Source organism: Mustela nivalis, assembly GCF_964662115.1.
Source record: "Mustela nivalis genome assembly, chromosome: 18".
NCBI lineage: Eukaryota > Metazoa > Chordata > Mammalia > Carnivora > Mustelidae > Mustela > Mustela nivalis.
The window spans coordinates 49,027,031-49,050,922 of NC_139037.1; the positions used below are offsets into that span (position 1 = coordinate 49,027,031).

Below are 23,892 nucleotides of genomic sequence, written 5' to 3' on the forward strand. Positions count from 1 at the left end.
TTATCATGTACTCATGCATTCAAGATTTTTAAGGCGTGTGCACTCTGCGTCAGGCTCTGTTCTAAGAGCTGGGCATACATCTGTGAATAAGACAAAGATCTCTGCCATCATGGGGCTTCACCAGTACCAATGTGGCACCATCGTCACCACCCCCCATCTCCATCACGATCGTCATCACTACAATCATCGCAATCACGCCCATGATCACCTTCATCATCACCACCACCGTGGTCATGGCCAACATCACTTCCATCGCCATCCTCACCATGGTCATCATGGCCACTATTAGGCTCACCGTCCTCCTTCTCACTACCGTAATCACCATGACCACCATGGTCATCACCCATTATCACTAACACCATCACCATAAACATCATTGCCTTGCAAGGTGCCTATGGGATACACAATTCAAGACCAATCTTGGGATTCCCTCTCTCTGGAGTTCCCCTAGATCCCCACAAATGTCACTGATATCTTGTTTTTAATTAGATACTATGGTTTTCATTTTTTGGTTGGGTGTGTCTTACCCCCTCAAATCCCATATAGGGGTCACACATCTCCCCTCAGAGGCCTTTCTTCCTCCTCTGGGGTGGTGGTGGCTGGTGCAGAGGTACTAGGGGGCCAGGCCCCCTCAGCCAGTCTTTTTACAACCTCACCCAGTTGCCCTAGGTTCCGGGTGGCCTCCACCAACTGGGTCAGCCCCAGTCCCAGGGCTTGGCGCTGCTGCTGCTCCTTCTCCAGGACCTGGGTCAGCCTCTGCAGCTGGCCACCCACCTCCCTCACAGCAGCCACCAGCTCTACCAGGGCAGGCGGCTCACATGCCATGACCCTTACAGGTGGTGTTGGAGCCACACATGGGCCAAGGGGGTCTGGGCTCTGACCAGGGGTTGGCTTTGGGGTGAGATGGTCAGGGAAAGGTTGACCCAAGGGTAGGGCCATGGAAGACAGGTGGAGGTCAGAGGTCACTGTGGGGTCAGAGGCTGAGTGTGGGGTCTGTGGGGGTGGTGAGCTTGGTTTGGGGCTCTGGCTTCTTGGTGGTTCGAAGTCATCAGTGGACAGAGTGTCCACACTTGGAGCTGGAGAAGGCCTTGAGTGGCTGGACTCCGAGTTTGGAAAAGGAGCTAGGCTTGACATCTTGGATGTAGAGAGATGAGAAGACCCCGTGGAAGTCAACCAGGGGTGTAGGCTAGACTTGACTGTTGGTGCTGGAGTGGGAGAGAACAGTTCTGTTCCTGAGGAAGTTAGAATGGACTTGGTAGTGATCATAGGGGTTGAGGTAGGGTCAGCTGTCATGCTGGGGTGAGTGGAGGTGGTAGAATGAAGGGTCATGGTGGGGTGAGGGGTTGTGGCAGGGTAAGGATTTGTGATAGGGTGAGGGGTTGTGGTAGGTGGAGAGGCAGTGGACTGAGGGGTCATGGTGGGATGAGGGGTTGTGGTGGGTTGAATAGATGTGGTGGGTTGAAGGGATATGGTGGGTTGAGGGGTTGTGGTGGGTTGAATAGATGTGGTGGGTTGAAGGGATATGGTGGGTTGAGGGGGTGTGGTGGGTTGTGGGGTCCTAGTGAGTGGTGGGGTTGTGGCGGAATGAGGCGTGGTCATGGGTTGAGAGGTGGAATGAGGGGTGCCAGTAGGGTGGGGGTTTATGGAGGAGTCTGGGGATTTGGAATGATCTGGAAATGTGTTGGCATATGGAGCTGTGCCCAAGTTTGGGGTTGTGTCAGATTCCGGAGTCAACTCTGAGGTAGAAGAAAGGTGGGTCACCACTGATGGTGCAGAGGGGTCAGAGGTCAGTTCTTTGGGCAAGGTGGGTGGTGGGGTGGGTGAAAGATCAGGTATAAGCGCTGGAGTCACAGCGCCCACCGGGGTGGACAGAGTGAGGCCAGGGGTTGTCAGAGTGAGGTCTGAGTTCATCTGCGAGGCCAGGTCTGGGTTGGGTGTTGAAGTGTCAGGAGGGTCAGAGGTCACCCCTCGCCTTGAAGCTGCCTCGGGAATGAGCCGAGGCGCAGAGTCGAGGGTCACCGGTGGGCCAGGGGGCTCTGGTGAAGCTGACGGAGCTGGGGAAGCGGCAGGGGGCGCTGTCCTGGGCGCTGTGGGACGCTGCAGCCGACGGTCCGGCCACAGTTTCCTCAGGGAACCTAGAGGAGGAGGAAAGACAGATGGTCGAGGTCAGCTTGCCCCGCCCACCCCCTTGGCCTGCCCCGCCCCTCCAGGGAGGAGCCGACCAACGGGAGGGCGCGGAGCCTTGCAACGTCACGGTTCCCCAGCAGACTTTGCCCCTCCCCAGCGCCCCACCTCCCCGCCACCTGTGATGTCTCCAGACGCCACCTGGCGTCCTCCTATGCGGGCGAGGGAGCTCAGGGAGGGGAGGGGTACCGTGGAAGGTGGGAGGGAGCGGAAACGTGGGGGGTGGCGGCTGGAGGGTCTTGCAGAAGCAGGGAGGAAAACGCGGGAGTGTGGGGATTGTGGCGGCTTACCTGGGGATACGGGAGGGGCTGAAGGGCGGAGGGATGAGGGAGCAAATGGTAAGGAATGGGGGAGATGCCGGAAGGTGCAGAAGCGTGAGGGGGGATGCAAGAGGCTTCTGAGCGTAATCTCAGTGGTCAAGATTTTTATGTCACTTTTTAAACAAAATTATTGCAAAAGATCCTCTATGAACAAAAGAGTCCAAATTTTAGCCCAGCAGGATCTGACTGGGCCAGGATTAGGGAAAGTCAAGTGAGGTAGATGGGATCCTGCCTTTCGTTAAATTTTTGATGTTCAGTTCATTGCAAATGTTTTACATTAATTTCGATTTTTAAAACTATAAAGATATTTACTTTGGTAACTGCGTGTTTTGGCGGCACCTTATATTTAGGGCCTAAGTAGAATGAGAAGCCTTATCCCTTTCTTGGCTCAGCTTCCAAGTAAATGAGAATTTTATCCCTTTTTGCAGATGAGGGGAGTCAGGCCAAAAGAGTAGGTAACTTGCCATGGGTCGCACAGATACAGTTTGCAAACTGTGGGGACAAGATTTGAAGCAAAGTCCTTTGCATTCGGAGTCTGGGTCGTTAAATATCACTTTCCCAGTGATGGGTGTGATAACATGTGGCCAACCCTAATCTGAAGTGTGGCTATTCCAACTAAGGGTTGGAATTTTTTTTTTCAACAAAAATTATTTTGGGGGGCACCTGGGTAGCTCAGTGGATTAAAGCCTCGGTCTTCAGCTCAGGTCATGATCTCAGGGTCCTGGGATCAAGCCCTCTGCTCAGTAGGGAGCCTGCTTTTCCCTTCTCTCTCTCTGCCTGCCTCTCTGCCTGCTTGTGATCTCTGTAAAATAAATAACTAAAATCTTTAAAAAAAAATATTTTTGGTGGGCAGCAAAGCAAGGTTTATTGAATGATAGCAAAGTGAATACACAAAGCTCCCAAGGAGGGAGGGGACCCAAGGGGACTGCCCTCCTTTTTCACATTTTTAATTCATTTAAAGTAAAAAGCCACCAGTGTTGATAGCTAGCATATTGAACAATACAGCTCTAGAGAATTCCAGGTTTCCTGCAGGATTTTGGACATGCCTCCTGTTGTTGCCACTGGTTTACAGCGTCAGAGAAGTGGCTCAGTAAGGGGGTTGGCCTCCAGTCATGCTGCCTGTGCTTAAACCCCAGATCTGTCGCTTCCTAACTGGGTGACCATGGACAAGTTATTTAACTGCCTTGAACCTCAGTTTGTGGATGATCAACGGACCTCCCTTGTAGAACTGTGCTGGTGCAGGGAGCTCCTGTGTGTGCAGAGACTTAGGACAGCGCCTCGCATGTAACAGGCACTCTTGTGACTAATACTGTCACACTCATTGATGTCCATACCTCAGTTTCTCACATCTATGAAATGGGCGTAATGATAGCACCTACATCATAGGGCTCCTACAGATGCCTGAGAGCTAAAGGGGTAATATATATAAAGTTCTTAGAACAGTCCCCAACACCTGGGTGTACTGTTCAGTAACTATTAACTGATTTATTTATTATTTCAAGAATCACAGCTTGCTTAAATATTGTAGGGGGGGGTTCAGATGTCTAGAGTGGTATTTTTAATTTTTCGGACCCAAGGTTCAGAAAGCCAAACTAATAATACTCTTCTGTACATTGTCATCAACAGCCCGGCAATGTCTCTTCTTTTTTCTCCTTTTTCTTTCCTGCTCTCCATCCCTCTCACTTTCCCCCCACAGCTACCTCCATTAGTGTATTTGACACATGTCCTTAAAGATAGGTCCTTACACAATACCTTATAAAATAGAAAAGGCATATATGTATATATGTTAATGTAATAAGCGTACGTGTATTTTTGTGTTTGTGCTTTTTAGCTTTTGCAAATCGCTGGAAATCTCACTCTGCTCATTCTCCATCTTTAGTTGCTCACACTGCCCCATGCTCTGGTGTGTGCAGCTCGACTCGCTTTAGCTCCCCATGGGATTTCACCGCACGCACCCACTGCTGGACAATAACCTGCCTCCAACTCCTTGATATCACAGTGTTCCAAAGAAAACCCTCATACAGCTTGACCATAGAAGCCTATTCAAGAATTTCTCTGGAATACATGGGGCACCTGGGTGGCTCAGTTGGTTAAGCGACTGCCTTCGGCTCAGGTCATGATCCTGGAGTCCCAGATCAAGTCCCATATCGGGCTCCCTGCTCAGCATGGAGTTGCTTCTCCAGCTGACCTCTCTCATGCTCTCTCTCTCTCTCTCTCAAATAAATAAATAAAGTCTTTAAAAAAAAAAGAATTTCTCTGGAATACAGGAAGAGGATTGGTGGGTCACAATGTACAATCATATCTAATTTCACTGTCTTTATCAGATACCTGTATCCAGTGGGGATGTCCGTTTTCCCACATCTTCACCCACACTTGATATTATCTATCTTCCAAATTTTCTCCATGCTTGTCATCACTTTAACTTTAGTTTCCCTAATTCTTCATGAGTGTGAATGTTTCTACATATACTTGTTGGCCATTTGGGCTTTCCCTTCTGTGAATTGCCTGGTCATAACTGTTACCCATTCTCTTGTAGGGCTTCCTGTCATTTCTTCATTGATCTGTCAAAGTGAATTGCATAGTATAGGTTATAGTTCCCCTACCTGGGCATTGTTGATATTTGGAGCTGGATGATTCTTTGTTGTGGGGGACTGCTCTGTACAGAGTAGGATATGTAACAACACCCGTGGCCTTGACCCATTAGGTTCTAGTAACCTCCCCACTCTTAGTCATGACAATCCCAAACATCTTCAGATATTGCTAGTTACTCCCAGTTGAGGGCCACAGATGTAGAAAATAACCCCTTGTACCAGGATATATTTCTGCTGGATCTCTGGGGTGAGAGTGGGGTCAGCACTGGGGAATTCGGATTCCATCTCTCTACCCACAACACAAACAACCCGGTTGCCACAGCTACATGCCTCACCTGTGTCTCCACGGATCCTTGGAGCTGAAGAGGGACGGCCTGGACTCTGGGTGGTAGCAGTGGTAAGAGTGGATCCAGGTCTGCCTGTGGTGGGTGTCCCCTCGGGTGGAGCCCCTCCGGAAGGTGTATCCCATGTCCAGGAAGGCTCGTAACTGTCCTCATTACCTTGAGAGATATAGGGAGAACTGAATCTCGTTTCCCTTTATTGTGACCCTCTGCTCCTCCTGGACCCCAACTCAGGTCTTACCCTGTCTCACCTGCACCCCCCACAATCTCCTTCCTGACCTCACAGCCACCCCGGTGACTCAGCCGAGATGCTCTGAACTACTAAGAGCAGAAACTGGGACTAAACCAGCTTATAAAATAAGAACAGTTCTTATTTCAATGTCCTGATGTCCCGCCCCTACTCATTCTTTATTTTTCCCTCGGGGGGAGGGGGACACCTATAATATCTTTATTAATGAACAACCAGGAACATTTCTGTAGCATTTTCACTATGTATTTTGGATGAATACACTTGGATAATCTCTACATGACAATTTTATGTAACATATAAATGTATAATATCCAGTGACCCTCGAACTCTACAGATTATGCAGAACCACCTGTATGTGGATTTTTCCCACAAATACAGTACAATACTATACTGTACTTAAAATTTTAGTAACTTTTTTCTCTAGCTTACTTTATTATAAAAATACAGTGTATATTGGGGCGCCTGGGTGACTTAGTGGGTTAAGCCTCTGCCTTCGGCTCAGGTCATGATCCTAGGGTCCTGGGATGGAGCCCCGCATCAGGCTCTCTGCTCAGCAAGAAGTCTGCTTCCTCCTCTCTATCTCTGTCTGCCTCTCTGCCTACTTGTGATCTGTATTTGTCAAATAAATAAAAAATACACTGTATAATATATATATAACATACAAAATATGTGTTAATTGTTTATGTTATCAGTAAGGTTTCCTGTCAACAGTAGACTATTAGTAAAGTTCTGAGGGAGTCAAACTCTCTCATCTATATGTAGATTTTTGACTGCATGGGGGTCAGTGCCCCTAACCCCCCGTGTAATTCAATGGTCAGCTGTGTAATATAAAAATTAACTATTTTATAAGTATAATGTAAAATATAATGTAAAATACACCATTTTATATAGAGAGAATTGAAAGATTGAATTCAGTCTTCTAGCTTGGTGGATCAAAAAACTTATTTTAACAATAGCTTTTTCGGGCTCCTTGGTGGCTCAGTCGGTTAAGTGTCTGAATCTTCATTTCAACTCGCGTTGCGATCTCAGGGTTGGACGAGCCAGTCCTACGTGGGGCTCCACGCCCAGTGAGTCTGCTAGAGGTTCTCCCCTTCCCCCTCTGCCCCTCACCTGCACTTGCATGCAAATGTACATGCTTTCTCTCTCTCTCAGGTAAGTAAATAAATCATTTAAAAAACACAATAGCTTTGTTGAGATATAATTCCCATGCCTTAATGTGTACAGTTTGGTAGGTTTGAGTGTATTCACAATGTTGGGAAATCAGAAACTCCATGTTTCTCCCCTCCCTTCACACACTGCCCCTTGCCCACCTCTCTGACACCCCCTCACCGTGCCGCCTTCCCCACAGGCTTGCTGCTCACACCGGACCCCAAACCTTGAGGTGTTCCCATCTAGCCTCGGTGCACCTCTGAGCTTTTGCCCGTGCTATTGCCCCCACCTGGAATTCCCTTCTCCACCATAGACATTTTCCCACTCTGCACATGAAACCAGCAGAAGGATGGTGTCTGACACACTAGGCACGTTTGTCCTGGTCACTTTGAGCTCTGCGGCTAGGTGTCCCAGTTGCAGAAATCCCTGGCTCTGTCACCTGCTAATATATTACATGGGTCAATTTTCACCTTGATGCCTGGCATTGCCAATACCTCAGTCCCATTTCCCTATTATTAACCGTTCTTAATTAAATACCTTCCCCATGCCTGTCCCCATACTTTAAGAGGGAAACTATGAAATCCTACCTGATGGTCATACGCATTAGGAATTTTAAGAACCATTAGCCTTATTGTTAAAAAATCAAAAACGGAAACAAGCTTAGGGGAAAAAACCCATTAGCGGTGAAGATGTCTTTTCAAGATGCTGGATTTTAGGAGAACTCCACTGAGAACACAAATTGAACCCCGTTACAATGTCAGTCCACCAACTGCAGGCATACTCCTTGGGTCTCTGTGTTCTTGAACTGTGCTCTAAGATATGGCCACCTGTGGGGCACCTGGGTGGCTCAGTGGGTTAAGCCTCTGCCTTCGGCTCAGGTCATGATCTCAGGGTCCTGGGATCCAGCCCCACATCGGACTCTCTGCTCGGTGGGGAGCCTGCTTCCCCCTCTCTCTCCACCTGCCTCTCTGCATACTTGTGATCTCCATGTCAAATAAATAAAATCTTAAAAAAAATATATATATATATATATATGGCCACCCATCCATTAGTGTGGGGTCAATTTGATTTTTTTCATTAAAATGTGCATTTTAAATTTAAGCAGCAGCATTGCAGAGTTACAGCCCTTGTGAGGCCCAATCACCTCCCTTCCCCCAAAGGACTCTCTAAGGCCATATTGTTTCTCCATGTTTTAGCTTCCTAAGTTGAAGATTTGCCCATCTATATAACACTGTGTAGTTTTATAGTTTGGATGTGGGCATGGCCCTTCCTAGCTGGGTGAGCAAGTCACTGAACTACTCCATGACTCAGTTTCCTCACCTGTAAAATGGGTACCATGATGATCTACTCCATAGGGTCGCAAAGCCTGGCATGTGATAAGCTTATTCTTTGAATTCAATTCATCTCTCTCTAGCTCCTTCTTTTTAACCTTCATTTAATATTCTGTTGTACCAACATTCGTCCGTGCCCTGTTGACAGGCAGGTAGGCTGTGGCTGTGGCCAATGTTTTGCTGTTACAAATACAGCTGCAGTGAACTCCTTAGATCTGTGACCTTGGGCTCAGGAGTGAGAACTCCTCAACACCTAATTGTATAACTGTGGTGTGGAAGGCAGAGGTGTCTCCCTAGACATTGTTAAACTGCCCTCCTAATGAGGCGCAGATTCGCATGCCCACCTTCACCCCACAACCTTTGTGCTGTCAGACATTTTAATTTTTGGCAATCTCATGGGGAGAGGGTGGCTGCCGAAGCTGCTGTTTTGCTACAGATGACCGAACTAAAGCCCAGAGAAGGCAAGGAACTTTCCCAAAGTCACACAGCCAAAGAGCAGTGTTAGGCTTCAGACCCACACAGGTCTACCTGGTCCTTAATGGAAACCTCTTTCCCTCGAGGTGCAAATCTACTGAGTTTTACCCCACTCCTCCCCTGGTGAGCTTTTATTGGTCCTTCAAGATTTTATTCAAAGGCCACGCCCCTTCCCCCCTCAATAAAGTCATGCCTGCATAACGCTTCCTGTGTTCTTCAGAGCTAATTCTGTCATATACTCCTTCCCTGTGTCCATGACTAGCGTAGTTAAGAGTGTAAATCCTGGAGTTAGAATCCAAGCTCTGCTGTTTGCTGTACTAGCCCTCTTTGTACCTGTTTCCTTATCTGTAGGATGGTGTTAGGTGTTGTACTGATCTCATAAGGTTCCTTGGGGGAGGAAGTGAGTTAAGCCATGTGATGCTGGTAGATGGTTCCTGACACATGGGGTACATTCAGTGAAAACTAGCTATGATTGTTAATATTATCACCCAACCTCTGAATTTAATCTTGCATTTACTCTTGGATCCTCTCCCCTCTGCATGACCTCATGCAGCCATAACATACAGCAACAGCCCAAATCCATGAGTCATCCCACCTTCCAAGCTATGGGTATGGGAGGCCCATGAGACACGGCTAGCTGTCTGCACAGCCTCATCCATTCCCACAGCCTCACATTCCATTCTGTCAATGTATATCTTCAGCCCAGGCACTCCGCAGAGCTCCAGGATGGTGTATCTAATGTCTGCACCTGGGTGTGTCAAACACATCACCAATAGATCTAATATTCCCACTGTGGATCCTGTGGATCCAGCTGCAGTGTTCCCTGATCCAGTAAAAGGTGGGTCCCCATCTCCCACTTCCCTCTTCTCACACCCCACCCAACCCCTCACTCGAATCCATCAGCTCAACTCCCAGAATATAGCTTACACAATCCACTTCTTAGTCTCCACTGCTACCCTGGCAGAGACCAGTGTCACCTTTCCAGAGACCTCTCCATCTCCCTGTATGCACTCTGGCTCCTCCATCCATTTCCCATGCGGCATCCTGAGTGACTGCTTTGAAAATGCACTCATGACCGTGTCCTTCCTAGCTCAAAATGCCCCACCAAGGGCTTCTCACTGCATAGAGAATAAAACTCAGAGTCTAGCCCTCTCTTATCACTCTCACACTACCTGGCTTACTGTGTTTCGGTCATGCTAGCATCCTTGCCATTCTCTCAAGGTCTCACCAGAGGGCCTTTGCATGCACTGCTCCCTCCGTCTGGAATGCACCCTTAGCTCCCTCCAGGGTCCCCATTGCAGATCTCATCTCCTGCCATCATTCCCATCGACCACTCCATTTCAGCCCCGCTGACCTTGAGGCCGTTTCTTCAACCAGCTAAGCACGATTCTACCTCAAAGCCCTTGCATGCACTGTTCCCTCTGTATAAAACATTCTCCAACCAGATATCTGCATGGCTTTCTCCCTCTCCTCCTAAAGGTCATCACTTAAAGGGCACTTTCTCCATAAGGCATCTCTTGGCCATCCTATTCTAAATTGCAAATCTCAGCCTCCCTTTCCCTTGCTCACCGCTGTGTTCTCAGAGGTTAGTATTCACGCCTGCCGCACAGCAGGCAACAGGCATGTAAATGTCTATGTCTCCAAATTCTGAGAAGCCTTGAGAAATACTGCTTCAATGAACTGGAAAGTGAAATTCAACCTTTTAAGCTTCTAGCTTCGGCTGTTACATTCATTCAACAAGCGTGTAAGTCTTCACGGAGTCTCTACAGCACGATTCGGTGGTAGACCAGTGGGAGAACCATGCTCCCCCAAAGACGCCTGTACCCTAGTCCCGAGGACCTCTGAATAGGTTACCTTATGTGGCAAAGGGATATTGCAGTTGTGATTAAAGGTGCAGACCTTGAGAGGAAGAGATTATCCTGCATCAATCCAGGTAGGCCCAATCCAATCACACAAATCCTTAAAATTAGGACAGAGGAAGACGTGAAGACAGAAGGAAGGTCAGAGAGGTGCAGCATTGCCAGCTCTGAACAGGGAGGGAGGGGCCACGAGCAAGGAATGTGGGGACCTCGAGAAGCCGGAAAAGGTAGAGAACAGATTTTGTTCTAGAGCCTTGGGAAGGAACACATCCCTGCTGGACTTCTGACCCAGGGGACTGCAAAGTGAGCCTGCACTGCTGCAAGGCAGTACCGGGCGGTTATGTCACGGTAAAGGCGGGATGGAGCCAAGAGTCCAGGGAGAGGGCAGTGTCCGGCGGGCAATGCCCTTTAACCCCGGCCTCTGCCCCCCGGAGAACTCCCTTCCTCCTGGTGTCTTCTGTTGGGTAATGCCATGTCCTTGGCGAGGCCCTTCAGCATCGCCCTACAAGAAACAATGGCTTCCCTGGGATCCTGCAGCGGCCACATTCACGCAAAACCAGCCTCGCCACCAGCGTTCCGAGGTTTTAAACGGTTTCACACACATTTTGTTCTTGGGATCAGGACCCGAGGTCGCCCGCTAGTTCTAACCCCGGAACACCCCCGAGAGCTGAACTAAGCAAGTCGCTGATCGTTAGCTCAGTAACTCCGTCATCTCTCCCAGTCTGAAGAGCGAAATGTGTGTGGAATCACGAAGACGGGCCTTAGCAGCAGCTTTTGAGTTTCCGCTGAGGCAGATTTGCCCCCGCCGCAGCCCGGGCGTTCGCCGCAGGGCCCAGGTCTCCCGGGCGCCGGAATCGCGTGCACCCCGCACCGAGGGAGCTGTGCGGGGCTGTTTCCCACAGGAAGAAGCAGGCTCAGAGAGGCGCGTCCCTCTTTCCCAGGGTCACCTCGCAGTGAGGGGGGAGGAAGGCGCTTCTGTCCTTCCTCCCACTCGCCATCTGGCCTCCTTATCACTGGACCTGGACTACCCCGACTCGCGACGCCGCTCCGAGCTCATGTCACCGACTACTCCCCTCGCCCCGCACCCCAGTAGGCGCTCCGGGCCCCGCGTCTGACCGTCTCTGCCACGAGGGGGCGCTAGAGGATAGCCAGGGGTCTGCGCCCCGCTGCAGTTCTAGAACAAAGGCTCTAGGACCCCGGCCGCCCGGCACCCAGGAGCAGCACCTCGGATCGCCGGGCAGGACAAGCCCGACCTCACAACTCCGATCCCTCGCCCTAACGCGCGGCTGCCCCTCGGCCCGCCCTTCCTCTCCGTCTCCCCCTCACCACCAGCCCAACCTCGCAGACAAGTCACCGCTCTGAAAGCGCAGTAAGCGCCTCCCGCCCCACCCCCTGCTTTTATTGCCGCGGGCGTGGGTCAGCCGGCCAATCAGGAGGCGCAGCGCCCCTGTGACGTCACAAGCCGTGAGGCGGATTGGGCCCATTCCCCGAGGGCCGCGCGTGCGTGCGGAGCGCCAGAAAAAGGCGGGAAAATGCCCGCGGGGCGGGATGCCCGGTTCCTGAGGCGACGAGTCTCTCAGTGAAAGACTAGCAGAGGGACGCAGGGCGACAGGCAGAAGGGGGACCTTCGGAGGGTGGGAGACCACCCGGAGAAGGGAGAGGGCAGCGGGAGGGTGAATCGGGGGCACAAGGCTGGGTGGAGTGAAACAGGCAGGTCCGGGGCAGGAGGAGCCATTGGTGAGCAGAAGGTGGAGTGCGCGCGCGGGCACAGAGGGGCGGCCGGAGGTGCAAGTGGCCCGGCGGGGGGCAGGCAGACAGCAGCAGGGCAGGCGGTGGATGGTTGGTGGCAGAGAGAGCAAGAACACGGAGGGTAGAGGCGTCGGCAGGGGGAGAACAGGAACGTGTGCACTGGATGCGAGCACATGAGAGTGACGGTGACAGACAAGTGGACCATGAGAACAGCAGTGCGACAGAGACGCGGAGTGGGCCAGTGGAAGAGAGCCAGCGGGCTGCGCGGGAGAGGACCGAGGGCCGCGGACGTGTGCACAAATGCACACGCACATGCGCAGGGACGCAAGGTCCGTAGAGCCAGCGAAGCCCGTAGAGCACGCGCTCACGCGCAGGGATGCGGGGCTAGACAGACGCCACAGGGAAGCTTGGAAGGACACTGCGCACGTGCATGGACACCGGGACCCCCACGGGGAAGCAATGCACATGCGCAGGGCCACAGGGCCTGGGAGATGCTGCGGGGAAACCACCTGAGCAGCATGCGCTGGGAAAGCACGGGGCCTGGGGTGCACAGGCTCCGGGTGTGGTCGCAGGGGTGGAAGGACACTCGAGCCGCAGGGACCAAGCTCTAGGGGGCTGGGGGATGACGTGGTGACTTCGGCCCTCTGGGAGGTCTCCGGGCTCTGGATGGAGGGGCCCAGCCTCAGGTGTCGTGGCTGGTTTGCTGGAGGACCGTGGGCTTGGGCCCTGCTGAGCCTGGTCTGATTCTCAGAGACACACGGGGGTCTCCTCTTAAAGGCTCTCCAGAGGAGCCTAGGGAAGGAACGTTTTGGGCCTCTGGAGCCGTGGAGAACCTGTCCGGGATCTCTGACACCCAGGCCAGCTCCACGGTCTCTCGGAAGCCCGGCTGGGAGGAGCACACAGGTCGATGTGGCCCCATCTGCACCCTGGCCTTGCACCTCACCTGTGTCCGGAAGATGCCTTGTCGCCGGAGAGGGGGTGCCTGGGCTCTTGGTGGTGCCCCAGGAGAGCGTGTGTCCAGGTACCCCAGCGGTGGTGGTCAGCTTGGCCAGGTCCTCTCCAGAGGTGGGATCCCACGTCCAGGGGGGATAATCATCCTCATCGGCGTGGCCTTGGGAGAAAGTGGGACATGGGTTGAGTCCCTCCCTGCCTCAGGTCCTTGCTGCTGCTCCAGATACCCTTCCAGAACCTTCTGGAGTGACTCTGGGTGCCCCACCCCATTCCCAGTACCAGTGCAGGTGAGCCCCACGTCTTCCTCGTGGTCACAGTTGTGCTGGCCCCACGCCCCAGCAGGGCAGTCACTCAGGGAGGCCTCGATTCCCTTGCAGCCCACGTCATCCAGCCAGATGGGACCGGTCCCGGGGCCGTAGTGGGTTTTGCCCACTCGGGACCGGACCCTTCCACAGCCCAGCTCCCAGCAGGCCACGGTACTGTCCCGCAGGTCCCAGCTGTCATCGCACACTGTCCCCCAGCGCCCAGCATGCCACACTTCCAGCCGGCCAGCACACCGGTTGGGCCCATCGGCCAGACGCACCCGGAACGGGCCTGCTGGTAGAAGACCCCAAGTCAGGAGGGGTCAACAGGGGTCAGCCTCACCTCTTCATGTTCCCCCCACTCACCTGATCCCCTAGAGGTGCTCCCAGTGGGGGAGGGGGCTGGGTCTTTGGAAGAGTCTGGAGAACCTTGTGTTGGGGTCTCAGTGGATGGCTCCGTGGAGGCCAGAGGGATTTGCTCCACTGTGGCCTCAGAGGTCATTTCTCGGGGGCTTTGAGTGGTCGGTGTTGCCACGGTCTTGGCAGTCCGTTCTCGGGGGGCCCGGGGAGTCCGTGTTGCAGTAGTATGTGAGGTCATCCTGTGGGGGGCTTCAGTGCTCAACCTGGCGGTAGACTCAGAAACTGTTCTTCGGGAGGCCTCAGTGGTCAGGGTCGTGGTGGTCTGTGAGGTCAGTTCAGGGGGCCTCTGGGTGCCCAGGACCCTGGAGTGTTTAGTGGTTGGAATCACGGGGGGCTGAGTGGTCAGTCTCCTTGCATTTTTGGTCACCCACTTCTTAGTACCCTTGGGGTTTTTCCCTGGGGCTTTGGTGGTGGTTTTCTCGGGAACACTGGGGGTCAGCTTTGCTGGGGGCTTGGTTGTCAGCTCCCCAGGGAGCCAGGCATCCGGATCTCTACCCAGGCCAGGGATCCAGCTCCAGCTGAAGGGGTCTGAGATGGAGTCCAGGCCAGGAGTGTCTGGAAGTTGGGAGGAGAGGACATGGAAGGTGGCAGACACCATAATGACAAGGTAGTCTTTTGGATCCCCCCTTCTCCCTCATCTCTTTGTTCTTTATTCATTCACTCCTGCATGTCTCCAACATTTATCCAGCATATTCTATCACCCAGGCACTGTGCCAGACTCTGGGGATACAAACCTGCTGGCCAGACACACCATCCCCTGCTCCTTGGCTTTTCCAGTTGGGACATGCCTGACCCTCTCTGCCCTTCCCACATCAACCTGTCCACTGGCCACCCACGGTGTCACTTCCCATAACTTCTGACAGTCTCCCTTTCTCCCTGTCCAGCTCTCACCAGTTACCAGAGTGGTACCAGGTCTGGCGGGTCATTCCCCAGCTGAAAACCCTTCTGTGGCTCTTGTGACCTCGGGAGGAGAGGGAAAGGGCCTTAGCTTCTGTGACGCCATTGTGTGGGCCACAGCCCTTGTCATATTTCTCTGATTAGATTAGCACGTGTGTGCAGTAAAGTGTCACCTATGCCCAAGGAAATGTCTGGCCCCTGGCTCATGGGGCTACCCAGAGAGTCAGTACCAATACTGTAACTCACTGGCAGCCAGTGGGCAGGCAGCCAGAGGTTGTAGCCAAGCTCCTGTAAAAACTCTGCACCCAAGGCTGGGGGGACGTCTCTGCTGGGCAGTACTGCACGTGTGTGGTCACTTGCCCCTGCTGGGAGAGCTAAGTGGTCTCTGCATGGCTCCTCAGGGAGGAAGGCTGGGGGCTCCCTGCAGACCTCTCCTGCATCAGCCCCTGCGCCTCTGCCCTCAACTGGTTTTTATGACGGCTTTTCTGATTTTTTGGGAGTCCTTCTAGAAGATTATAGAACCTGAGGGTTGTCTTGGGGCCTTCTGAATGATACCGTGTTGCACAGGTTTGCAGAGATGTGTGGGTGCACCTTTGTGTCAGTGAGCTGTGAGCATCCCAAAGGCCAGGACTGGGCTCCTTCTATCTGACACCCCAGCACCCAGCTCAGTGTCTGGCACTCGTAAACGTTAGCAAACAACAGACACAACAAAGCTTGTGTATACTGCAGCTGGCCCTCACCTTGGCCTCTCTCCAGCTCCCGACATCCCTGTCCTCACTTCCTTTATCTTGAGGAGAAAGAATCCCAACTGTGCCACTTAGTTGCTGTGTGACCTTGGACAAGTTACTGAACCTCTCTGTGCCTCAGCTTCCTCAGTAAAATGAGCATAACACCCACCAGCTTGTACTTATTGTGAGGCGTGAGTGCGGTCACATGTGTGGGAACAGCCAGCCTGGGCAGGGGGCTTAGGAAGACATGCACTCAGAAGATGTTAGTGCAGATGTTAGTTCCCATTCCTTCTTCCAGGAAGCCCTCCAGGAGCCAGCAGGTGGTCAGGACCTCCTTACCAGTGCAGGAGATTCCAACATCTTCATTGTGAGCACAGTTGTGCTTCCCCCAGGGCGAAGCGGGGCATTCTGAGAGTGAGGCCTCGGTCCCCAAGCACCCCACGTCATCCAGCCAGATGGGGCCAGCCCCCCAGCCAAAGCGGCCAGCCGCAGGGTCCTGCTGCTGAGCTCTGCCACAGCCCAGCTCCCGGCAGACCACGGCTGAGTCCTGCAGGTCCCAGCTGTCATCACACACCGTCCCCCAGAGTCCATTGTGCCACACCTCCAGCCGGCCCGAACACCTGCTGGGTCCTGCCACCAGGCGCAGCTGGGGGGACCCTAGGGTGGAAGAGACCCAAAGACTTAGACAGGAAACTGTCCAGCTGTCCGTCCCTCTGCCTGCCTTGCATTCATCCAGCCTTCTGTTCATCTGGGCTTCCCCATATCCGTCCATCCTAGTGGCAGGCACAGGGATAGAGTCTGGCATGGTCTGGGTTCCTCGATAAACGGGACACGGAATCCCTGTATGATCCAGAAATCCCACTGCTTGGGCTTTACTGCCGGTAAATGGAGGATGGCTACTCAGACACGTGCTTGCGCACAGGGTCCTGGCACTGTTCACAGCAGTCCAAGGATGGACACAGCCTGACTGTGCATCCCTGCATGGAGGGATAGCGGAGTGAGGCCTGCGCATGAAATGGAATAGGATTCAGCCTTTCTTAGGGAGGGAATTCCGTGACCTGCCCCGTGGGTGAAGCCAGAGGACATCAGCACAAGTACTGTAGGGTCCCATCTGCACCCGGCCCCTGGAGGAGTCCAGTTTATAGAAACAGTAGAAGGGTGGGTGCCTGGGCTGGGCCAGGGGGATGGGGAGCCCACGTGTAATCTGTCTGGGGTGTCTGGGATGGTGACAAAGTCTCATAGCTGGATGGTGGTAGCTGCCCGACCTCATGAATGGATTTCATGCCACTGAACTCATGCTTAAAAACAGACGAAGCGGTCAATGTTACATTGCGTATAGTTGACCACAATGAACCAAACAGAGGACGTGGGCTCTGGGATGCTCTGCCTTCACCTATGTCTTAGCCATGTGGCCTCCTCTGTAACACGGACAGCATGTAGCACCCAGGGCCCTGTGGCCAGGAGTGTCCCCTGATGGAGACAAGGAGCATGCCTGCAACAGCGCTGATCACACACAAGCCCGTGAGCGCTGAGTGACTCAGGAAAAGGGGGAAGTGGCCTCCAGCAAGAATGCGTTTCCCATTCTGGAGGAGTCAGTTGTGCTAACCAGGCCTTTTTATTGTCTGTGTGTCTGTCTGTCTTTCTCTCTCTCTCTCTTTCTTTCATTTGATTATGGTGGGGGGAGCATGAAAGGGAGAGGGTCAGAGGGAGAAGCAGACCCCCCGGTGAGCAGGGAGCCTGATGCAGGACTCAATTCTGAGACCCCAGGATCACAACCCAAGCCAAAGGCAGTCACCCAACCAACGAAGCCACCCGGGTGCCCTACAGTCTGTTCTGACGCTTTGGCCTCTCAGGGCCTTGCTGACCCTGAAGGGACCACCCCTGGAGGGCTACCTAAATCAAGAGACAGGAAGCCAGCAGAGCGGCCTCCTGTCTGCACACCAGCCAATCCAGAGCCCACCACCACCACCTGCTCCGGGGCAGGGGGCGCTCACACTCTGGTCCACTGTCCACGTGGCCTGGTGCCCCACAACCAGTGGCAGCCCTGGTGCCCCACAGCTCTTGGAAACCATCCAAGCAAGCTGACCCTGAGCTTGCTTACTCAGCCTTGCCCGCTCCTTCCCACAGAAGCCATGGTCAAGGGGCGCCTGGGTGGCTCAGTTGGTTAAGCATCTGCCTTTGGCTTAGGTCATGATCCCAGGGTCCTGGGATCAAACCCCACATCAGGCTCTCTGCTCAATAGGGAGCCCACTTCTCCCTGTCCCACTCCCTCTCTCTGTCAAGTATTTTTTAAAAAAAGAAGAAGAAGCAGCAGCAGCGGCGGCAGCCACGGTCAAGGCTCTAGCTGTGTGTTCCCCTCACTGCCCCTGCCTCCTGGCCCATGCTGCTCCTTCCCTGCCTGGCCCCTGTTTCTAGAAACCCAATATCTTTCCAAGGGCAGTCCCGTCCTGATCTGCTGGCTTCACCACACCTGAGTAACACGGCAGGGCATTCAACCAAGCACAGAACCTTGAGGGCACAGGGCTCTGTTCCATTCACCATCCTTGTCTTTCCCCCAATGAGAACTTATGAGCAGGGAGAAAGGGCAGGGGTTGGGGGGGGGGAGCACTGACTCTGGGGGAGGAGGCAGTCAGTAAGACCCTGTTTTCTCAGGGAGCAGAACGGACTCACCAGCTTCCGGTCCAGTCTCCCGAGGGACAGTGGGGGAGGCAGGAGGAGGTGGGATGTCTGCTGTGCCTAGGGACAGGCTCCCTGTGGGGGCCGAGGGCCTGGACACTGCCTCCTGGGACGAAGAGCGGTTGCTGTCTGCTGCTGGGGCCGTGGGGGGGACATACCCCAGAGGCATACCTGGGGCAGGGAAGAGCCAATCACCACCATGGGTGATCCCAGGACCACAGATTCAGAGTGAGGGTCCATGCATCAGAACAGGAGAGAGGGGTGCATCGGGTGAGCGTGCCAATGCCCCACGAGCCCCCCACTTCCTGTGCCTCCACTTGAGGCTCCCACACCCCCAGCCTCTCCCTGTGTCCTCCTCACCATCACACACGGCCCCGGCGTCCTCCCGGTGGTGACAGTCATGCTGGCCCCAGGGCCGTGTGGGGCAGAATCGCAGGGCTGTCTCGTTACCCCGGCATCGAAGGTCATCCAGGAGGATGGGTCCAGCCCCTTCCCCGAAGAAGGCACCCCCAGGGGCGGCCAGCGCGCCCCCGCAGCCCAGCTCCCGGCAGGCCACAGTGGCATCCCGCAAGTCCCAGGCGTCATCGCACACCGTCCCCCAGCGGCCGCTGTGCCACACCTCCAGGCGGCCCGCACACCCGTGGGGTCCATCAGCTAGACGCAGCCGGGGAGCTGGGCCTGGACGTGGGGAAAGGGAGGGGAACAGACAGACGGGAGACTGCAGTGGGTGAGTGGTGTGAGCTCGGAGGGCAGGCAGCCACGTGCGTGCGCAGAAGCTGAGCTCTCCAGGGCTGGGCTTCCTGCCCATGCAGCAGTACTCAGGGGAACAGGAGACGCCCCACCTTCCGTTTGCCGATGGGGAAAAGGCTCCAGGATGGGAAGTCACTCACCAGGAGTCCAGCAATTGTCTGTCCACCTCCCAGTGCCCCGTTTGTGCAGAAGCAAGCCCTGGGGACACTGGCCCTCACCCCCAGCCCAGTCCTGTACGGCAGACTTCTTGACCTCAGCATCACCAACATCGGGGGGATTGTGTGGGGCCAAGCTGTGACTGTAGGATGTCCACAGTGTCCCTGGGCTCCATCCCCACATGTGAGGGACATCCACAGTGTGACTGACTTTGCCCAGTGTCCCCTGGGAGGAGTTGGGGGTGGGGGGAGATCACACCCCACCCTCTGCAAAGAAACCCTAGTCTGTGGACTAACCTCTTGCTGGCTTTAGGGTACATTTCTGTTGGGTCTCTCTGGGTAAGACTGGGGTCACCACTGGGTAGCACAGAGTCCATCTTTCTACCCCCTAGTTTGGGGGGTACATCACCCCCGCCCCCGTCAGTGCTCTGAAGAAAAGAACTGAGCAGGGAGGGGTCAGACATGAGGAGCTGCCTTACAGGACTGCTCTGAAGATTAAGGTGTCAGTAAGGCTCCAAGCTTCCCCAGACACCTCAGTAGCCTTCACTTCTTTTCCCCAGCCATTTAGCCTTCCCTGGGGCCTCCACTTACCTCCCAATCTGGTCTCTGGAGAACCTGCTTCTGCCTCTCCGGGCTGTCCATCCTGCACAGCACAGTCCCAGCCCACTGCTCAGGGCCCCAACCCCCATGGGTGGCCTCCGGCCCCACCACTCCAGGCTTTAGACTCCCGCCCACACAGCAGCTCTGTCTGCAGCGGGATAGACATGGCTGGTCAAGTTCTGAGTCTGGGGCTGAGTCCATAACCTGGGTCATTTGGGGTCCTTCTCCAAACCTCATTTCCACATCTGGGAAGACAGGATGAGAGCACCCACCCCAGAGGGTATACACGTGGTGGTGAGGCTCAGACACAGCCGGGAGGTACCCAGCACACTGCTTAGCACAGAGCAGGACTCAGGATAATGTCCTCTTCCTCTTCCCGTTCACATCAGCCCACGGAAGCACTGCCCACCCCCTGCCCCCCTGCTCTGGTGGGCACCCACTATCCACCTGCAGCCCCTGTGCTTTCCCACCCCACCACTCTGGGCGGCCGTCACCCTGTGCCTGTCGGGTCCTGCAGCAGACCCGCTGTGAGTCCATGAGAGTGAGGACTGGGTCTCAAGCTGTCCCTGCCTGGAGTGGATGGGGTTCAAATGGTATTGGGGAAGGGGGAGAGAAGGGGGGAAGGAGAGAAGGAAGGAAGAGGGGGAGAGAACTGGGTGGAGAGAGGAAAGGGAGAGGGGGAGGAAAGGAGGAAAGCAGGAGGGAGGGAATGGAGAAGGGGGAGAACTGAGGAAGAAGGGAGAGTGGGAGAGAGGGAAGTAGAGAGGTAGGAGGGAGGGATGGGAGTGGCTGGGGGGAAAGAGGAGGGAGGAAAGGAAGGAGGGAGGGAGGAGGAAGGAAGGGAAGGAAGGGGGGAGAACTGAGGAGGGAGGGATGAGGAAGGGAGGAAAGGAATGGGGAGAGGATGCAGGGGGAGGGAGGGAAGAGGGAGAATGAGGATAGAGGGAGGACAGAGGAGAGCCCTAGAGAGAGCAAGTGCAGCAGATGGGGTGCAGGGGGTGGGTGGTGCGGGCGGGGGCATACCAGTGCAGACCAGCCCTGCGTCCTCGCTGTGGTCACAGTTGCTCCGACCCCAGGGGCTCCGGGGACAGTCCCGCAGAGCCTGCTCCCCGCCTCCACACCCCACGTCATCCATCCACACAGGCCCCGAGCCTGGGCCAAATCTGGCGCCTCCGGGGGCCGCTAGTGCGCTCCCGCAGCCCAGCTCCCGGCAGGCGACAGCAGCGTCCCGCAGGTCCCATCCGTCGTCGCACACAGTCCCCCAGCGGCCGCCGTGCCACACCTCCAGGCGCCCGGAGCACCCGTGGGGGCCTGAGACGAGGCGCAGCCGCTCTGTGGGGGGATGGGCAGGGAGGGAGGGGGTGGTGAGTCTCATGCCAGGCAGTTTGGGAAAAGCAGATTCAAACACCCTTCATTTTCCAACTGGGAAAACTGAGCCTCAGAGGGAGCAGTGGTCCGAGATCCACCTGCCTGCTGGACCTTTTTTTTTTTTTTTTTTAAAGATTTTATTTATTTATTTGACAGACGGAGATCACAAGTAGGCAGAGAAGCAGGCAGAGAGAGGAGGAAGCAGGCTCCCTGCTGAGCAGAGAGCCCGCTGTGGGGCTAGATCCCAGGACCCTGGGATCATGACCCGAGCCGAAGGCAGAGGCTTTAACCCACTGAGCCACCCAGGCGCCCCTGCCTGCTGGACCTTTAAGAGTGCTGGGGTCCCAGAAGGAGCAAGGTGTCTGGGGCAGGAGCTGCCTGGGGCCCCTGACCGGAGGGGCGGGGCATGGGAGTCTGGCCCGACTGAGTCCCCGAGGGATATGGTGCACGCTGGAGCCCTCCCAGGTACCAGCTAGGAGGAGGCCACCCAGGGGTCCCCAGGTCAGTCCAGGCCAGGCCAGAACTGTGACAGGGAGGTATGCAGAGAACATACCCTGTCGGGGAGCTCCAGCCGTTAGCATGGGGGCCCTGGTGGATTTGGGCTGCTTGACTGGCTTCAGGCTCTTCTTCCTGGAGTTGTTCTGTGGGGTCCCAGCTTGGCGGGGGGCTGCGAGAGACTGTGGTTGGTCGCTGCGGATCCTCCCGCCAGGCCATACTGTGCTGCCTGGGAGTCCCTGGGGGTGCAGCAGGGGGCCCCTTGAGGGGGTGAAGCCCCTGCATCGTCTGTCCCCGGGACATATCAGTGCGGAAGGCCCCGCCCTCTCCCTCCCAGCTGGATGCACGGCCTGAGTGGGCTCACCATGGGTCACGGGAGGCTCCTGAGAGCCAGGGCTCAGCTCCCCAGACAGCCCTGGCCAGAGGTCCCCCTCCAGGAGGGAAGGCGGATCCTCCCTGTCCCTGGAGTTGGCCACTCGCTGACCTGAGGGAAGGAGAGCACAGGAGCTTGGCTGGGCGGCCCTGACCAAGGCCGGCATGGGGACACCTCAGGCAATGGTCAGCTGGGAGTACCGCAGGGAGACACCCAGTTTTCGGAGGGGTGGGGACACCTGGAAGTCCAGACCCTCTGAGTCCCTGGGGTCATGTCTGTAGGAGTGCCCCCCAACGGAGGCTCCAAGACCTCTCACCTGCACAAACGACGCCCGCGTCCTCCTCATGGGAGCAAATGTGGGCCTTCCAGCCGCGGTGGGGACAGAGCCCCAGCTGTCCCTCGCTGCCCCGGCAGGCCAGCTCACTCAGCCACACAGGCCCCGAGCCCTCCCCGAAAAAGGCACCTCCAGGGGCGGCCAGTGCACCCCCGCAGCCCAGCTCCCGGCAGGCCACAGCGGCGTCCCGCAGGTCCCATCCATCGTCGCACACGGTCCCCCAGCGGCCGCCGTGCCAGACCTCCAGGCGGCCGGCACACCCATGGGGGCCGTCAGCCAGACGCAGCCGCTCTGAGGGTACAGAGGAAAGGCTGGGACACCTGGGAGGCCCGGTCCCTGGGAATGGCAGGGCCAGGGGCTTGCCTGCAGGGTGTGGGTGAGGCCAGGGTGAACCCCTCCTGGGTTCTCAGGAGAGAGGTGACCCCCATGATAAATGGGGGGTTGGTCACCAGCGGTTCTGGAGGAAGCAATGTCCAAGGTCATAGTTGCCCGCAGGGCTGCTGGGGTTCCCCTGGAGGGGGAGACTGGACCGGGTGGGTTGGAGTTGGACAAGGCCAGACAGAGGTGCTCAGGGCCACTTACCAACAGCCTGGATCCCCATCAGAGCCGCTGGAAGGGAGGTTGGAGGGGTGGGGTAGAGTGAGGACAGGCCCCATGGGGGTGCTTTCTCCTGGTTTTAAATACCCAAGCAAGTGCGCGCACGCACCACACACACACACACACACACACACACACACACACACACAAAATCCACACTCCTCTGAACCAGAAACCCCTGCTGGGAGGCAGGACTCTGGACAGAGGGCTGGGCAAGACTCAGGTCCCTGAGACGGGCGGGGCCCCACATGCCTTGGGTCAGGACTAGGAGCCAGGCCCTTTGTGCTCCCCCAGGGGACTGGTTAATGTCAAATGGGAGTGACCCCCCCCCCAAGGTCAGGGCCAGTTGCAGGGGGAGTAGTCCCTGGGGTCTTCAGAGGGTGAGATGCGTGTCCAGAGGCTGGGTACCTTGGGGGGATCAGGCAAGGACGACCAGATGTCATTCATCCCAAGCACTCGAGACAGGGCCCCGGAAGTCTGAGTCGCTTAAGTGTATGAGCTCAGGGGTCAGAGGTCCCTGAGTCCCCATGGAGAAGGGGTCACTCACCGATAAGGCAGGCCAAGACCCTCATGTTTGCAGACTCCAGGGCAGGGACAGGGTGAAAGGGGACTCGAGCAGGAGAGGGGAGGAGGCTGCGGCCACCGGAGGGAGGGAAGGAGAGAGGGAGAGAGGGAGGGAAGCGCCTGCCAGAGGCGCCCTGGACCGGGGAGGAGCAGGCAGTGGCTGGACGCTCTGCCAGAAGGAAGAGAGACTGCCTGCCGAGGAGGCAGCAGGGGACAGGAGCGGGGGCAGGGAGGGGGCTGGCCGCAGCGGTGGCCTGAGGAGGAGGGGGTGGCTGGGTGGGGGGAGGGTGTCCAGCTGCAAACCCCCACAGGGAGCCAGAGCCGCCAGGCCCGGCGCCCTGCTGTGCTAAGAGATGCTGCGGGGAGGGCGGGCCCCATAAAAGGACCCGGTAGAGGCATGCACAGGCCGCTACCGTCTGCCTCCTCTATACAGC

General features: G+C 55.7%; 1 protein-coding gene across 4 annotated transcripts; it reads right to left on the bottom strand.

Moving 5' to 3' along the window:
• Nucleotides 1-475: 475 nt before the first annotated feature.
• SSC5D (scavenger receptor cysteine rich family member with 5 domains) lies at nucleotides 476-23,706 on the bottom strand. Of its 4 annotated transcripts, none has more exons than XM_082709725.1 (14): nucleotides 23,442-23,706; nucleotides 22,880-22,906; nucleotides 22,280-22,588; nucleotides 21,955-22,074; nucleotides 21,649-21,762; nucleotides 20,751-21,059; nucleotides 18,583-18,900; nucleotides 18,217-18,393; nucleotides 15,886-16,203; nucleotides 13,868-14,476; nucleotides 13,479-13,793; nucleotides 13,192-13,359; nucleotides 5,431-5,595; nucleotides 476-2,135 (listed from the first exon to the last, which is right to left on the bottom strand). In XM_082709725.1, exons 1-14 carry the CDS (start codon nucleotides 23,464-23,466, stop codon nucleotides 550-552), a joined length of 4,560 nt encoding a protein of 1,519 aa, XP_082565851.1. In that variant the 5' UTR covers nucleotides 23,467-23,706; the 3' UTR covers nucleotides 476-549. The 4 variants fall into 4 exon arrangements, with proteins under 4 accessions (XP_082565851.1, XP_082565850.1, XP_082565852.1 ...); XM_082709724.1 differs by having other exon boundaries at nucleotides 13,479-13,796; XM_082709726.1 differs by lacking the exon at nucleotides 13,479-13,793 and having other exon boundaries at nucleotides 23,442-23,702.
• Between the last annotated feature and the right edge of the window lie 186 nt (nucleotides 23,707-23,892).

What these genes read in the sequence shown, in the direction of transcription:
- SSC5D (XM_082709724.1), bottom strand. Translation starts at nt 23,466, where the DNA reads ATGAGGGTCTTGGCCTGCCTTATCG. An exon ending in TGTTGGAATCTCCTGCACTG is followed by an intron (nt 14,477 to 15,885) that starts GTAAGGAGGTCC and finishes CCCAACTTCCAG; the next exon opens with ACACTCCTGGCCTGGACTCC. An exon ending in CGTGGGGCTCACCTGCACTG is followed by an intron (nt 13,360 to 13,478) that starts GTACTGGGAATG and finishes CTTTCTCCCAAG; the next exon opens with GCCACGCCGATGAGGATGAT.